The sequence below is a fragment of the Oncorhynchus mykiss genome, chromosome 27, assembly GCF_057628025.1.
Source record: "Oncorhynchus mykiss isolate SJ-2025 chromosome 27, ASM5762802v1, whole genome shotgun sequence".
NCBI lineage: Eukaryota > Metazoa > Chordata > Actinopteri > Salmoniformes > Salmonidae > Oncorhynchus > Oncorhynchus mykiss.
In genome coordinates, this window is record NC_143048.1 from 5,065,468 (window position 1) to 5,083,673 (window position 18,206).

The 18,206-nt window shown below is 42.8% G+C and overlaps 1 protein-coding gene across 5 annotated transcripts in view; it reads left to right on the forward strand.

Annotated features, from left to right (window-relative positions):
• Window positions 1-18,206, forward strand: part of LOC110507358 (myeloid leukemia factor 1) — a 53,046-nt gene that overhangs the window by 26,207 nt on the left and 8,633 nt on the right. For 3 of the 5 annotated variants that reach the window (XM_021587304.3, XM_090224229.1, XM_021587299.3), the window contains exons 2-3: window positions 685-847; window positions 17,556-17,600. In XM_021587304.3, coding sequence (XP_021442979.1) covers window positions 722-847; window positions 17,556-17,600 — 171 coding nt within the window. In that variant the 5' untranslated portion in view covers window positions 685-721. The remainder of the gene's footprint in view (window positions 1-684; window positions 848-17,555; window positions 17,601-18,206) is intronic. The other 2 variants (XM_090224230.1, XM_021587300.3) reach the window with 1 other exon arrangement.

Sequence of the window (18,206 nt, forward strand, 5' to 3'; positions counted from 1 at the left end):
GCAGAGCAGAAATGTGATGAACTGACTTGTTGGAAAGGTGGCATCCTATGATGGTGCCATGTTGAAAATCACTGAGCTCTTCAGTACGGGCATTCTACTGCTAATGTTTGTCTATGGAAATTGCATGGATGTGTGGTTGATTTTATACACCTGTCAGAAACGGGTGTGGCTGAATTAGCTGAATCCACTAGTATGAAGGGGTGTCCACATACACACACAAGTATCTTAGGCCTAGTCTAAAATCAGATAAACGTTACCGTACGACCCCCCCCCCATCGCCCCATCTTCAGTCCACAAACCAGCCCTTCCCTCGCAATGCCCGGTTGCGTGTTCTTGTTATGACTATTTCGGGGAAAAAATCTATATATACAGTACCAGTCAAAAGTTTGGACACACCTACTCAAGGGTTTTTCTTTATTTCTACTATTTTCTACATTGTAGAATAAGAGTGAAGATATCAAAACTATGAAATAACACATGGAATCATGTCGTAACCAAAAATGTGTTAAACAAATCAAAATATATTTTATATATATTTGAGATTCTTCAAAGTACAGCTCATCATGGTATGACCATTTGTTTTTCACTCATCAGCACAGTCATCAATTCTGCAAAGAATTCAGAGTCTCTGGGAACATTGAGGCTGATTAAATCTCTTCTTCTTCTTCCTCCTCTTCTCCACAGGGATCCATTCCAGGCACACAACACACATGTACAACAGATGATGCGGAGTTTATCAGAGCCCTTCGGTCGGGACTTCATGCCCAGTCTGACAGTTGGATGTGACAGGGGCCGCGTAGCCGGGGGCCAACCCAACACTAACATGGCGCTACAGGAGGACCACAGGGTGAGGACCGATACTCTGACTGTGACTCACTGACTGGGGTAGGGTGACTAGGGCTAATGTGTTGCTATGGTGACCCAGGTTTGGTCCCACACAATAATATTTCATTTGTAAAGCGCTCAATTAGCATGACTCGAGTAGCCTTGGAGTATTGATATCGGCTAAACACATACAGATCCTAACCAGGATATGTCAGGTCAGGAGAGGGTTGTTGGTTTGAATCTCAAACAGGTGATTACCTCGGTGCCTCTAGTTCATACCCTATCCTTAAGATGGTCTTCTCACTTGGAGAGCATTTCCCTTTGGATTTTTTCTCCTTCAACTGCTACCAGACATGTTTGTTCTATCATGTCAATCCAAACATTTGTCTGCACAAACAAATCTGGGACCAGGCTATGTTCTCTTGGCTTGAGAAACAGAAACTGGCAACCATACCTCCCAGTGCATTGTAGATTCTCCCAATTCACTTGTACTCTCTTGGTGAATGTAACAATGTACACTGAGAGTCGGGAAGCAAGTCCAGGGAGTGAATACATTTCATAAATAATCTAACATAAACAAGAAACACGAACAGTGCACGGACATGAAACAGAAACAATAACGCCTGGGGAAGAAACCAAAGGGAGTGACATGAATAAAAGCAGGTAATCAAGGAGTTGATGGAGTCCAGGTGAGTGTCAATAAGCGCTGGTGCGCGTGACGATGGTGACAGGTGTGTGTAATAATCAGCAGTCTGGTGACCTAGAGGCCAGAGAGGGAGTATATGTGACGGTGAAGGTGTGGAATCATATTCCTGTCCCAGGGGTTGGTCAGTTCCTTGTACTGACATTCATACTGTCCTCTTCATCTGTGTCAGTGAGTGAAAGAACCTAAACACCTGCACCACAACTCACCCCCCCTGTCATTTCAGCGGTCAGCATTCAAACAAACATGAACGCTGGCCAGCCGAAAGAGATAAAAAAGGAAAGGGCTTAGGTTTACTGGGGTCGTGATGGAAAATGGCCATGGACGTGTAACCGGATCCCCCCTGCTGCCGGGTCAGGCCAGCGATGTTGTACTGCTTATTGAACCTCTGATGCTGCTCTGCTGGGGCACTGGTGGGTTGTAGAAGAACAACCCCCTCACCTTTCTGGACAGCTGTCTTTGGCCTGAGGAGGGTATATTCAGAGCATTGTTCCACTGACACACTGCTTTCTCACTCAAACACACCAATGCCCCGAGCTGTTAAAAAGACAAAACAGACATGTTTGGTTTCATAGCTGTTTGGCCCGTGGTCAAATGTAGCAAATCTGAAAGAAAAAACGTTTCACGTTTCTCATGACATTGGTTATGAGTTTATCACAATATAGTTATGTTTTCAGGTAGGCTTGAATCCTGACTTGATATCCTCGTACATAATGTTTTCGTGCAATTCATCCATTGACATTAATGCATGATTGACAAGTTAAGTGTGCCCAAATTTAGGATTCAGTGTCTTGTATGTAGTTCATTTTCTCTGTAATTAAGAACAGTCCTGTTCCACACCTGAATGACAGTTTCATGACAGTTAAACACGAGTCTATTTGCTCAGCTTTGCAATGCAGTTAGATACATTTTCTATCAGAAGGCAAATATACAATGTAGGCTAATGGGAAGGCCCCCCAAAAAAATGTTTTATAACCCTACCCTAGGTAGAAGAAAACACAACCATGTTTTTAAAAATCCCTAATGTCTCCCATTAATGAAATGGATGGTTGTGTAAAAATATTTTTCTGCAAAAGTGGTTAGAAATGTTGATACACCCCCTAAACTCAAAAAGCACAGAATAATGCCTGGCTGGAGGGGGGTGGGCCACAGGCTCATGTAACCCAATATTGCAAGCTCTGACATTGCAAAAATGTGGAATACAAGTAGTCAGTTGTCTGCCCTACGTACACAAACAAACAGCATTAGGATATCATAATGCATCCTGGAAATATAGACCTGTAAACAGTGACACAATAGGCAGAAATGTAAACTATAAATATTTATGATGAATGTAAGCTTTACTTTTTGCTAGCTGATTAAATTATAATTTTCCATGTCAAATGTACTCTCATTCAGTTCTGTATCATCCTGCCGGACACAAATACATACAGTTACACATGTTTTTTGATGTTATGGCTAGTGTAATCTGCTCTAAGGAAAGCAAGTGGGCTCCGACATCGGAATTAGATTAGATGTTTTCATAATTGTGTACAACCCTCATGCACTATGCATTGGGGCAGGTAGCGTTCTCCTGGCATCTGCCAAACACAGATTCGTCCGTTGGGCTGACAGATGGTCGAGTGATTCTACACACCAGAAAATGTGTTTCCAGAGTCCAATGGCGGTGAGCTTTACATCATTCTAGCCCAAGCTTGGCATTGCACATGGTGATCTTAGGCTTGTTTGTGGCTGCTCGGCCATGGAAACCTATTTCATGAAGCTACCGACGAACAGGAGAACGCTACCTGCCCCAATGGATAGTGCCAACTGTAAAGTTTGGTGGAGGAGATATATTGGTCTGAGGCTGTTTTCATGGTTTGGGCTTGACCCCTTAGGTCCAATGAATGGACACCTTAATGCAACAGCATACAAGGACATTCTAGACGATTCTGTTCTTCCAACTTTGTGACAACAGTTTGGGGCCCTTTCCTGTTTCAGCATGACAATGCCCCTATGCACAAAGCCAGGTCCATACAGAAATGTTTGAGGAGATTGGTGTGGAAGAACTTCACTGGCCTGCACAAAGCCCTGACCACAACCCCATCGAACACCTTTGGGATGAATTGGAACGCCAACTACGAGCCAGGTCTAATTGCCCAACCTCACTAATGCTGTTGTGGCTGAATGGAAGCAAGTCCCCGCAGCAATGTTCCAACATCTAGTGGAAAGCCTGTCCAGAAAAGTGGCTGTTATAGCAGCAAAGGTGGGACCAACTCCATATTAATGCCCATGATTTTGGAATGAGATGTTCGCCGAGCAGGTGTCCACATACTTTTGGTCATGTAGTGTATTGATGCACACCAGCTCTTTTCAGGTGGCATTTTGGCTGTTGAATGGCCTACTGACATGTGGCAGTACAATTCCATGGTGTCTCTGTCTGTAGTAACTGCCAGAGGTGGGAGTGATGGTGGAGTGAGCTATCGTGAACAGTTCTGGGAGATTCAGGATGGCATTGACATTGAAGAGGTGCAAATCCTACCATATGTGTCAGTGAGTGTCAGGTTGTGTTGGTTCAATGTGGTGAACACCTGCCTTATGAGCTTGTCATCATATGTGGTTACATCCTCCCCATACCCCATAATGTCAACATGTATGGAAACTCCATGGCAGACTGGGCATTTCAGGATGGCATTGACATTGGTGAGCTGCAATTCCTATGAAATGCAAAGGCCCACTGTTGATGACATTTCTTGTCAATGAGTGTCAGGTTGTTGGAGCTAACGTAATTGCCAAGCCCCCTACCCCATATTACAACCTATGTGTTCTGATAATTGCATTGTTTGCACAAAATCGGATAGCAGTGAAGTCCACAAAGCATATTGCATGTACAGTAACAGACAGTTACATGATCTACAGCATGGTCAAGCAAGTTAATGTTTCCGACGACTAAACAACTATTGATTTGGAACCACAGAGTTAATACAAGTCGCAAAGAATACAGGAGCTGCCTCCACTATTCCAGCCCCATTTCAACTTAAACATGATCAAATCACCTCTGCTTAGTCTAATACAGTGACAACTAAAAGATACCAAAAACAATTTAGTCCAACTTAAGCTAATTATGATGTGGTTGCGTGTGTGAGCATGTGTGTGCGCGCATTCGTGCAAGTAGAAAAACATGTTGACTCACCCTGCTTGTAGAGAAAGGCCAATGCCATTCTCCTCGCTTTCATGTTGACGAAATGGCCTATCACCTCAGTACACTTTTATTTTCTGTTGTCCTAGGCTCCCTGGCTAAAATGCTTGCTCGCTAGCCTAACTTCCATTCATGGTTAGCTAGTTAAAATTAGCCTTCTACATCTAGCTACATATTGAACTTCCATCCTCTCAGGCCAGGGGCACAACAATGAATTAATTAATGGGTGGATCAGAATCGCCGTTCTAATCATTGGCCAGTACGGAGAATTAAGTAAAACCACAAGTCCAAATCCCAATCTCCATCCATGGCTAATTTAGGAAAGGGACCATTTTAGCTAGCTAGCTAGCCTCCGGAGGACAACAACACAACGAGATGCAACAATTAAACTTTTTCTGTTAATGATGTATGCTCTCAATGGGATTTGATAGTCGAATCCAAGCTGGCTTCCCTTGACTCTTTTTTTTCTTGGTGCACCAGGACCATTCACAGTTGAGCTCGCTCAGTTTAGCGCACCGCTGATTGGCACATTTTTTTATACTTTTTTTTCATCAAGGGAGGCCAAATGCTCTCTGACTTCCTTTGCCTTCAATGCTACGGGCAGCAAACAATGTCATACTCGTTTGGACAAGATGGCATCAGATAGATGGCCTACACGTAGAGAGACAGAGGGGTGCTGTTTTGGTCGCTCTGATGCTTTCACTTGTGAGATACATTCAGCATCTTGCGAATTGAAGGAAAATGATGAAACACAGAGAGACGAAAGATAGATTATTTCATATTTTTTAAATATTTTCTTTTGCAATTTTTTGGAGAAGCCTGGCTTCCCTTGGTATCCATGAATACACGCCACTGCTGGAATGTACAATATTTCACCATTATTATGTTCATAATTCTTCAAGCTCTGTTAAATTGGTTGTTGATCATTGGTAGATTACCATTTTCAAGTCATGCCATAGATTTTCAAGCAGATTTAAGTCAAAACTGTAACTCGGCCTCTCAGGAACATTCACTGTCTTCTTGGTAAGCAACTCCAGTGTAGATTTGGCCTTGTGTTTTAGATTATTGTCCTGCTGAAAGGTGAATTCATCTCCCAGTGTCTGGTGGAAAGCAGACTGAACCAGGTTTTCTTCTAGGATTTACCCTGTGCTTAGCTACATTCCGTTTATTTTTTATCCTGAAAAACTCCCCAGATCCTTAACGATTACAAGCATACCCATAACATGATGCAGCCACCACCATGCTTGAAAAAATGGAAAGTGGTACTCAGTAATGAGTTGTATTGGATTTGCCCCAAACTTAACACTTTGTTTTCAGGACAAAAAGTGAATTGCTTTGCCACATTTTTTTTGCAGTATTACTTTAGTGCCTTGTTGCAAACAGAATGCATGTTTTCCTTCCTCTCTGGCAACTGAGTTAGAACGAATGTGTCTTTGTCATGACTGGGTGTCTTGAAATCAAATCAAATTTATTTATATAGCCCTTCGTACATCAGCTGATACAGTGCCTTGCGGAAGTATTCGGCCCCCTTGAACTTTGCGACCTTTTGCCACATTTCAGGCTTCAAACATAAAGATATAAAACTTTATTTTTTTGCGAAGAATCAACAACAAGTGGGACACAATCATGAAGTGGAACGACATTTATTGGATATTTCAAACTTTTTTAACAAATCAAAAACTGAAAAATTGGGCGTGCAAAATTATTCAGCCCCTTTACTTTCAGTGCAGCAAACTCTCTCCAGAAGTTCAGTGAGGATCTCTGAATGATCCAATGTTGACCTAAATGACTAATGATGATAAATACAATCCACCTGTGTGTAATCAAGTCTCCGTATAAATGCACCTGCACTGTGATAGTCTCAGAGGTCCGTTAAAAGCGCAGAGAACATCATGAAGAACAAGGAACACACCAGGCAGGTCCAAGATACTGTTGTGAAGAAGTTTAAAGCCGGATTTGGATACAAAAAGATTTCCCAAGCTTTAAACATCCCAAGGAGCACTGTGCAAGCGATAATATTGAAATGGAACGAGTATCAGACCACTGCAAATCTACCAAGACCTGACCGTCCCTCTAAACTTTCAGCTCATACAAGGAGAAGACTGATCAGAGATGCAGCCAAGAGGCCCATGATCACTCTGGATGAACTGCAGAGATCTACAGCTGAGGAGGGAGACTCTGTCCATAGGACAACAATCAGTCGTATATTGCACAAATCTGGCCTTTATGGAAGAGTGGCAAGAAGAAAGCCATTTCTTAAAGATATCCATAAAAAGTGTCGTTTAAAGTTTGCCACAAGCCACCTGGGAGACACACCAAACATGTGGAAGAAGGTGCTCTGGTCAGATGAAACCAAAATTGAACTTTTTGGCAACAATGCAAAACGTTATGTTTGGCGTAAAAGCAACACAGCTCATCACACTGAACACACCATCCCCACTGTCAAACATGGTGGTGGCAGCATCATGGTTTGGGTCTGCTTTTCTTCAGCAGGGACAGGGAAGATGGTTAAAATTGATGGGAAGATGGATGGAGCCAAATACAGGACCATTCTGGAAGAAAACCTGATGGAGTCTGCAAAAGACCTGAGACTGGGACGGAGATTTGTCTTCCAACAAGACAATGATCCAAAACATAAAGCAAAATCTACAATGGAATGGTTCAAAAATAAACATATCCAGGTGTTAGAATGGCCAAGTCAAAGTCCAGACCTGAATCCAATCGAGAATCTGTGGAAAGAACTGAAAACTGCTGTTCACAAATGCTCTCCATCCAACCTCACTGAGCTCGAGCTGTTTTGCAAGGAGGAATGGGAAAAAATGCAGTCTCTCGATGTGCAAAACTGATAGAGACATACCCCAAGCGACTTACAGCTGTAATCGCAGCAAAAGGTGGCGCTACAAAGTATTAACTTAAGGGGGCTGAATAATTTTGCACGCCCAATTTTTCAGTTTTTGATTTGTTAAAAAAGTTTGAAATATCCAATAAATGTCGTTCCACTTCATGATTGTGTCCCACTTGTTGTTGATTCTTCACAAAAAAATACAGTTTTATATCTTTATGTTTGAAGCCTGAAATGTGGCAAAAGGTCGCAAAGTTCAAGGGGGCCGAATACTTTCGCAAGGCACTGTATCTCAAAGTGCTGTACAGAAACCCAGCCTAAAACCCCAAACAGCAAGCAATGCAGGTGTAGAAACACGGTGGCTAGGAAAAACTCCCTAGAAAAGCCAAAACCTAGGAAGAAACCTAGAGAGGAACCAGGCTATGTGTGGTGGCCAGTCCTCTTCTGGCTGTGCCGGGTGGAGATTATGACAGAACATGGCCAAGATGTTCAAATGTTCATAAATGACCAGCATGGTCCAATAATAATAATCACAGGCAGAACAGTTGAAACTAGAGCAGCAGCACGGCCAGGTGGACTGGGGACAGCAAGGAGTCATCATGTCAGGTAGTCCTGAGGCATGGTCCTAGGGCTCAGGTCCTCCGAGAGAGAGAAAGAAAGAGAATTAGAGAGAGCATACATAAATTCACACAGGACACCGGATAGAACAGGAGAAGTACTCCAGATATAACAAACTGACCCTAGCCCCCCGACACATAAACTACTGCAGCATAAATACTGGAGGCTGAGACAGGAGGGGTCAGGAGACACTGTGGCCCCATCCGATGATACCCCCGGACAGGGCCAAACAGGAATGATATAACCCCGCCCACTTTTCCAAAGCACAGCCCCCACACCACTAGAGGGATATCTTCAACCACCAACTTACCATCCTGAGACAAAGCCGAGTATAGCCCACAAAGATCTCCGCCACGGCACAACCCAAGGGGGGGCGCAAACCCAGACAGGAAGATCACATCAGTGACTCAACCCACTCAAGTGACGCACCCCTCCTAGGGACGGTATGAAAGAGCCCTAGTAAGCCAGTGACTCAGCCCCTGTAATAGTGTTAGAGGCAGAGAATCCCAGTGGAAAGAGGGGAACCGGCCAGGCAGAGACAGCAAGGGCGGTTCGTTGGTCCAGAGCCTTTCCGTTCACCTTCACACTCCTGGGCCAGACTACACTCAATCATATGACCCACTGAAGAAATGAGTCTTCAGTAAAGACTTAAAGGTTGAGACCGAGTTTACATCTCTCACATGGGTAGGCAGACCATTCCATAAAAATGGAGCTCTATAGGAGAAAGCCCTGCCTCCAGCTGTTTGCTTAGAAATTCTAGGGACAATTAGGAGGCCTGCGTCTTGTGACCGTAGCGTACGTGTAGATATGTACGGCAGGACCAAATCAGAGAGATGGGTAGGAGCAAGCCCATGTAATGCTTTGTAGGTTAGCAGCAAAACCTTGAAATCAGCCCTTGCCTTGACAGGAAGCCAGTGTAGGGAGGCTAGCACTGGAGTAATATGATCACATTTTTTGGTTCTAGTCAAGATTCTAGCAGCCGTATTTAGCACTAACTGAAGTTTATTTAGTACTTTATCTGGGTAGCCGGAAAGTAAAGCATTGCAGTAGTCTAACCTAGAAGTGACAAAAGCATGGATTAATTTTTTTGCATTGATACACCATCCAAAGTGTAATTAATAACTTCGCCATGCTCAAAGGGATATTTTAATGTTGGCTTTTTACATTTTTACCCATCTACCAATAGGTGCACTTCTTTGCGAGGCATTGGAAAACCTTCCTGGTCTTTGAGGTAGTCATTGAAAAATCATGTTAAACCCTATTATTGAACACAGGGTCCATGCAACTATATTATGTGACTTGTTAAGAAAATGTTTACACCTAAACTTATTTTTAAAAACATTATTCCACTTTCACATTATGGGTTATTGTGTGTAGGCCAGTGACAAATCTCTATTTAATCCACAGCTATTTTCTGTCCTCCTCTGGGTTCATTGACTTCAATACAAAACCTAGGAGGCTCATGGTTCTCACCCCCTTCCATAGACTTAGGTTGACCTCCGAAAGTCATCATAATTACTATCAGAGCTCTTGTAGTATGAACTGACATGTTGTCCATCCAATCAAAGAATCAGAGAACGAATCTAGTCATGAAAGCATAAGCTACAGCTAGCTAGCACTGCAGTGCATAAAGTGTGGTGAGCAGTTGACTCAAAGAGTGAGAAAGACAATAGTTGAACAGTTTTGTACAAATTAACTTCTTAAAAAATGAAGAGAAGCAGCAGAGAGAGAGTGCTAGCTATATTTCATTGTACTTTTTTCTTCTTAGTTTACCTTTCACTTACTTAGCCTACTCAACAGCCTAACTCAAACAAAAACAGAGAGGAATGCAATTTATGTTACCTAGCTGGCTAAGGCTATTCAATACTGCAACTCTTCCAAGTCAAGGTAAGCGTTCGGTTTTATTGATGTATTGCCAACGGGGCCCGCCATTGTAACTGCTAAATTGTAACTTGCTGTACACTACTGCCTGATTGTACATATTTATTGGATTTGGGGTTTACTAATGTGTTAGTTCTAGTTTGTTGACCATAACATTAATATGGTGACAACGAAGTAGGCTTTGTGGTGTTTAGCAGTTATAGGATGATGGTTTGGCTTGGAGAGGTTTTTGCGCCTTGTCACAGACAGCTGTTGTGTTGCGCACTGGAGTCCACAAGTGAAGGGAAAAGGTGAGAGGAGGAGAGCGTGTAGATGCGAGAAAACATTATAGAACTAGCAAAGTGATGATGCTGTTATGAAAGTGAACTGTGTGTGCGGTTAATCAGAGGTGTATTCATTTGGCCGATTCTGTTGCAAAATGTTTCTCAAGCGGAAAGAAACAGGGAGGGAACTACCTAAATTTGTCTAATAGAAACTCCTGTTTTAGTTGCGTAACGGTTCAATCAATCAATTGTATTTATAAAGCCCTTTTTACATCAGCAGTTGTCACAAAGTGCTTCTACAGAAACCGAGCCTAAACCCCCAGAGAGCAAGCAATGCAGATGTAGAAGCACATGGTGGCTAGGAAAAACTCCCTAGAAAGGCTGGAATCTAGGAAGAAACCTAGAGAGGAACCAGGCTCTGAGGGGTGGCCAGTCCTATTCTAGCTGTGCCGGGTGAAGATTATAAGAGTACGTGGTCATTAAGGCCAGATCGTTCTTCAAGATGTTCAGACATTCATAGATGACCAGCCGGGTCAAATAATAATCACAGTGGTTATAGAGAGTGCAACTGTTTGGACTAATGATTACACACCCCCAAATCAGCTAGATTCTCTTTTTTTATTTGAAAATCATCTTATTTAATTATTTTCTATATTTTACATGTGATAAGACCAGAGAGAGGGCCAGAGATAATTACAGACACCTGTTAAAATCTGAAGTATCCAAAAGGGCCACAAGATGTCTTGTGATATATTACATAAAATCCTTGAAAGATACCAAAAGTCTGGTAGTTTACTGGTAGACTTAGAAAGTTTCCAGTAATATAACCTCCCTTTGCAACCTCAAACGGCACCGACCGCCACTGCTCAAAATCTCAAGCCCTTTTTGAGGATTGGCCGCTACTAGTCTAATGGTCATATTCATTAGGACATGAAACTGTTTTAAAACGTTTTGCAACAGATTCCAAAAATGAGTCCAAGTTGTCTCTCCCTTTTCTTGTGTTTTTGTTTCTAATGAACATGACCCAGATCGGTCAAATGGGCCTTTGCTCCAATTTCCCCCTGAAGACACCTTCTCTCTCCCAGTATGAAGGTCTCATGATGACCGGGCAGCTGCCCTGCTCTAGAAGACCTGAGGTGCTAAACTTAGTCCCTGTGTCCCTAGCTAATCCTGCACCCCTCCCCGTGTGCCCAGTATATTTATCCCTGGTAATTACTTTCAACGGATGCCAGCCTCAGTGCTGTCTCGCTGCTCGCGATCCTGTTCCTTAATATTATTTCTCTCCTCTTGCTCTCTCTCTCTCTCCTCACAGAGGCAAGCACTCCAAGTGGCCTCTCGTTGAGTGTGCTTCCCCAATGGCACGCTATTCCATAAAGTAGTGCACTACATAGGTCATAAGCACTAGATTAGGATAGGGTGCTATTTGGGACGCAACCACTGTTTTAAAGAGCGCTACTGTAGCTAGCTAGCGCACAGTCGAAGCTGTCATTAGTAAGTTAGTGTGTGTGTGTGTGCCTGTGGTGCACTGTGCACAGCGGTGGCTAGTTCAGTAGCAGTGGGCTGTTGTAGGGATCTTTGAAAAGCTACTGGTAGATGCAGGGCCGGATTAGGAAATCATAGGGCTTTGCTTTGTTTTTTTTTGTGTTTTTTTTCTTCTATTGATTCTACAGACAGATTAGTCTTCACTTTTCAGCAGTAGGCATTTGCTTTCTAAACTGTACGTTTTTTCCCCGGGTTGTATTTTAAAATCTGCAAAAGGCAAAGCGACAGCATGGAAATAAATAAAATCCATAAATGGCAATTCCCATTCAAATACGACTGGCATCCATTGCTAGTGTACCGATGAGTTTAACAGTCAAATTGCCAGGGTAAGAGGTTACAAAACCTTTTTATGGATGACCATATGTCTATAGCCACAACATAACAAGCTGTATATTTGGCGTGCATGCTGCCCAAACTGCAGTCTTCCCGACTGTTGGCATACCTGTAACTGCCAAAATAAAGGAAATAATTGAGTAAATGAGGGATACAAAGTATATGTTATAGTGCGGGGTGCATTTTCCTGGCACGTTTTAGGTCCACTTACAGAATCTATGCCAAGGCGCATTGGAGCTTTTCTGGCAGCTCGTTTTCGCCCAACACCCTTTTAAGACACTTTATGTTGGTGTTTCCTTTATTTTGGCATATACCTGTATGCGCTTGTGATAAAACGTAATCCATAGTTATTTTTTTATAAGCTTGATCCTCTGTGGCTAAATTATGCTCTCTGGCGTGAAAGTGGGCTCCTGTGGTTTGATACAAATTATTATAATTTATTTTCTAAATGTAATTTATTTTTACCCTTGGTCCTCTGACTCACATAAAAGATCAGTTACATTTATTTAATATGCCGTTTTATTTTTATAAGTCATTAACCAAATCAAGGGGGGACCCCCCAGTTACCTACGTGGGCACCCTACCTCCTCTACTCCCCCCATCTGATGATGAGCAGGCTGTCTACACTCATTGAGAGTGGGCTCCGAAGTCCTCCTGTGGTTGGCAGTTGCAGTAAACAAAAATATATACCGTATCAGTCAAAAGTTTGGACACAGCTATTCATTCAAGGGTTTTTATTTATTTTCCCATTTTCTGCATTGTAGAATAATAGTGAAGACATCAAACTATAAAATAACACATATGGAATCATGTAGTAACCAAAAAAGTGTTAAACAAAGAGATTTGAAGAGATTCTTCAAAGTAGCCACCCTTTGCCTTTGACAGCTTTGCACACTCTTGGCATTTTCTCAACCAGCTTCACCTGAAATGCTTTTCCAACAGTCTTGAAGGAGTTCCCACATATGCCGAGCACTTGTTGGCTACTTTTCCAGGTCGGGTGATTGGTGAGGCCAGGTCATCTGATGCAGCACTCCATCTCTCTCCTTGGTCAAATAGCCCTTACACAGCCTGGAGATGTGTTGGGTCATTGTCCTGTTGAAAAACAAATGATAGTCCTGCTAAGCGCAAAACCAGATGGGATGGCGTATTCCTGCAGAATGTTGTGGTAGCCATGCTGGTTGTGTGCCTTGAATTCTAAATAAATTACAGACCGTGTCACCAGCAAAGCTCCCCCTCACCATCACACCTCCTCCATGCTTTATGGTGGGAAATACACATGAGGAGATCATCCGTTCACACACACCGCGTCTCACAAAGACACAGCGGTAGGAACCAGAAAGCTCAACAAGCTCATCAAATCAAAGGACAGATTTCCACCGGTCTGATGTCCATTGCTCGTGTTTCTTGGCCCAAACAAGTCTCTTCTTCTTATTGGTGTCCTTTAGTAGTGGTTTCTTTGCAACAATTCGACCATAAATGCCTGATTCATGCAGTCTCCTCTGAACAGTTGATGTTGAGATATGTCTGTTACTTGAACTCTGTGAAGCATTTATTTGGGCTGCAATTTCTGAGGCTGGTCACTCTAATGAACGTATCCTTTGCAGCAGAGGTAACTCTGGGCCTTCCTTTCCTGTGGGGGTCCTCATGAGAGCCAGTTTAATCATAGTGCTTGATGGTTTTTGCGACTGCACTTGAAGAAACGTTCAAAGTTCTTGAAATTGTCCGGATTGACTGACCTTCATGTCTCAAAGTAATGATGGACTGTTGTTTCTCTTTGCTTATTTGAGCTGTTCTTGCCATAATATGGATTTAGTATTTTACCAAATAGGGCTATCTTCTGTATACCACCCCTACCTCAAACGCATTAAGAAGGAAAGAAATTCCACAAATTAACTATTAACAAGGCACACTTGTTAATTGAAATGCATTCCAGGTGACTACCTCATGAAGCGGGTTAAGATAATGTCAAGAGTGGGCAAAGCTGTCATCATGGCAAAGGGTGGCTACTTTGAAGAATCTCAAATATAAAATCTATTTTGATTTGTTTAACACGTTTTAGGTTTACTACATGATTACATATGTGTTATTTCATAGTTTGGAAGTCTTCACTGTTATTCTACAATGTAGAAAATAGTAAAAATAAACAAAAACCATTGAATGAGAAGGTGTGTCCAATCCTTTGACTGGTACTATCTATCTATATATATATACGTACGTACGTTTGGGGTAACCTAGACATTTTTTGTCCATTTAAAATAACATCAAATTGATCAGAAATACAGTTTATTTATGCTTTCTGAAACCTGGCTCAAAAAAATATATTATAGACTAAAATATTGGCATAAATGGTTACATTGTTTTTCGTACAGATCGTAAATCTAAGGGTGGTGATGTTGCTGTATACATAAAAGACAAGTTCTCGGCAGTCGTTCTGACTTCTGTTACTAAACCTAAGCAATATGAATATCTGTCTTTGAACCTAAACCTTGGCTCATCTTAAAATATTGTTATGTTTTGTTGTTAGACCTCCATCTGCTACTGCTGGCTCTCTTTTCGAATTGTTATCACATAATGTCATTTCTGAGTTTGTCCTGATGGGTGATCTGAATCAGGACTGGTTAACATCTAGCTCTGATTAACTCTAAATTCTATGCAATACCTATAATCTCACTCAGATTGTCAAGTGTAACTAGGTTGAATATAAAATATCCTCCATGAAATCCTCTTTGATTTGATCTTATCCAATACTCCTCATCGTTTTAATGCTTCTGGTATTTTTGCAAATGACGTCAGTGATCACTGTGCTATTGCCTGTATGAGACATGGTAAAATTCCTAAGCAATATCCACGTGTCATTACGAAAAGAAACTGGAAGAAAGAAAGCTGTTTGATATTCAAGGTTTTTAACATGATGTATCTAGCATTGAATGAAATAGAATGGAATTAATCTCTGTTGAACTAGCCTTTTCTTACTTCCACAACGCATTCCAGGATCACAAGTCCTCAACTGGCAGCTTCATTAAATAGTACCCGCAAAACAGCAGTCTCAACATCAACAGTGAAGAGGCGACTCCGGGATGCTGGCCTTCTAGGCAGAATTGCAAAGAAAAAGCCATATCTCAGACTGGCCAATAAGAAGGAAAGGTTAAGATGGGCAAAAGAACACACACTGGACAGAGGAACTGATGAGAGACTGATGAGTTTCAGGAGAAAGTTATTTGTTTCTAGCCATTTTGAGCCTGTAATCGAACCCACAAATGCTGATGCTCCAGATGGTCAACTAGTCTAAAGAAGGCCAGTTGTATTGCTTCTTTAATCAGAACAACAATTTTCAGCTGTGCTAACATAATTGCGAAAGGGTTTTCTAATGACCAATTAGCCTTTTAAAATGATAAACTTCGATTCGCTAACACTTCGTGCCATTTGAACACAGGAGTGATGGTTGCTGATATTTGGCCTCTGTACGCCTTTGTAGATATTCTATTAGAAATCAGCCGTTTCCAGCTACAATAGTCATTTACAACATGAACAATGTCTACACTGTATTTCTGTTATTTTAATGGACAAAAAATTTGCTTTTCTTTCAAAAACAAGGACATTTCCAAGTGACCCCAAGCTTTTGACCGGTAGTGTATATAATATTTTTTTGAAAAAACATTTGCTTCTTCTTGGGCCCCCATGGGCCTAGGCCCAGGGGCGTCAGCCCCGGTAATACCCTGCCTTAATCCGGCCCTGGGTGGATATGGTTGTGGGTGCTGTGTTTTGTGTAGTTACTTTTGCGCTTCCATCTGCTTGACAAGTGTGCTCTGGCACCCACTGCAGAAGGCTTATCAGCTATGACAGATATTTTGGCTCCCCTACTGATCTCAAGTATCACGCATACTTTAGAGAATCCGCCCCCTGTATCAGATACATGCGTACACGAGCACACACACATACATACACACACACAGACATCAGCACATGCACGGATGCATTGGCGCACGCAAACAAACACACGCAACACACACACATTCACGGCATTGTTGAAGGAATGCTGCTGTTTCTCTTGGCGGTTTGCTGAGCATTCGATCCCCCCCATCCTGTGAATATGTTCCGTCTTCCCTCTCAAAGGCTGTTTGGGACATCACATTTCCTTCCTTTCCATCATACTCAACTACTTGCTTACTTAATATCACCTTTCATAAAATACATTGAATTCAGTTTGTTTCATTTGAGCTCACTTTATTTGTGTGTTTTGATTATAAAAGGAAATGGCCACATTGTCACTAAAGTTAGACCTGCTCTCTGTATCATTAATCTGCTGACCAGTTTACATTTTTTAGGGGTGGCATCTTTAGCCTCCCCAGTGGTCACTAACAGTTCCTAGAACCCATGCCTTCCCAGCTCGCTTATCCCTCCCATCCCTGAGAGCTGAAATAAAAGCCCTGGCATCAGTGTGACTCATAGCTTCCCTTTGAACAGTGAGAGGGGGGAATAGTGTAAGATGCGATGCCATGACAGGCTGGGAGGGGGAAAAAGGGACCATGAGCTCAAATAATCGAGCAGTAGCACAACCATCCCCAAAATAATTTGTTAAAGCCCCTCCGAGTCCATGACATTTTGCACTCTCAACCTCTGCGGCCTTCTAAAAATATGCCCGCCACAGGAGTGTAACGGGCATTTATTTGTTCATAGATGCCATTCAGAGATATAATTGCCTGTCGTGCTACATACACGCCTGTCAGGGGCAGCGAGGAGCGTTTTACATCACCGTGACCTTTGGAAAAGAGCTGAGCGAGCAGCCGAGATAGACCCAGACTCTTCTCCCCCCGCCCGCCCATTGGAGCCTTGCAGGGTTTCTCAGAACGAGGATCTGTTTTCGGTGTTAAACCCTGTGTAATCCATGGCAACAGGTCCCAATTACACGGAGAGCAGAGCTCTCTCAACACTCTCCAGGCTGAGCTCCAGCCTTTAGCCCAACCTCCCTCCCTCTCTCTGGTGTCTGTGTCCACATACGGTGCCCCTTGCCTGGGTTGGGGTGTTTGGGATGCCTGCCCAGGCCTCCAGGCATCCAGGGGTTATAAACACCCTGGGGTAGAGAGTCGGGAGCAGCGGCTAGGACTGAAAGTCTTTCTCCTAATTTGTACATTCAGCAGGTTCAAGGCCCTGTGGAAATGTGGGAAGGGTACAGGTTCAGATTCAAAGTGTAATATAACGAGAGAAGAAAGCTAAAGAGACTATAGACTACATACTGAGAACAAACTGAATACATTTGTAAGGACGGACACTATTTTGTGTTCATGAGCCTGCCTGCCTCAGTGATGCGTTGTGCTTTCTCGGGCTTCTTTGTGTGCTTGTGTGTTCATTCTGTATTGTACCGCTTTTCAGGGGATGAGCCAGTCGCTTTCGCCTTTCGGCAGTATTGATAGCACGGTTAGTACGGTAGACTGCTCAAATGCTATGATGCAGCACGATTCCTTGTTTCATTCCCAAACTAACCATTGGCACGTACTAACCCCCCTCACTTACACTATGTCTTTATAGATACACACACAGCCAGTTCGAAACTTGAAATTTACCATAATACCATAATATCTGTTTGATTGTGAATCTGAACAAAAGGCCACATTCCCAGTGCCATGTCAAATTGGTTAGATGTGAGAGTATGCATGTGTTCACCCCATATCAAGTGTATGTGTAGGCTTACTAAGCTACATGTGTGTATGTTTGCATGCGATCAGTATCAGTGGCCTGGTTGTTTTACGATCTGGTTGACCCCTCCCCTCGAGTGTTGGGTCGAATATTACCCCAGCCAACTGGCACCCACAGCGGACCAGATCAACTCTGCTGGCTGGCTGGTACCCATAGTGGCTCAGCCTAGCACTCTAGCTCACTCTGACCGTCCTAGGAGACCTGTGGTTAGTTACTGGAACTTCCACTACAAGAGAGACTAGGATCATGTGGTTGGGTCGAGTCTTGTAAAACAGTCAAAGAGCTCTATTTAGACATGGACTTGCACGGGATGTTGATTTAAAGCCC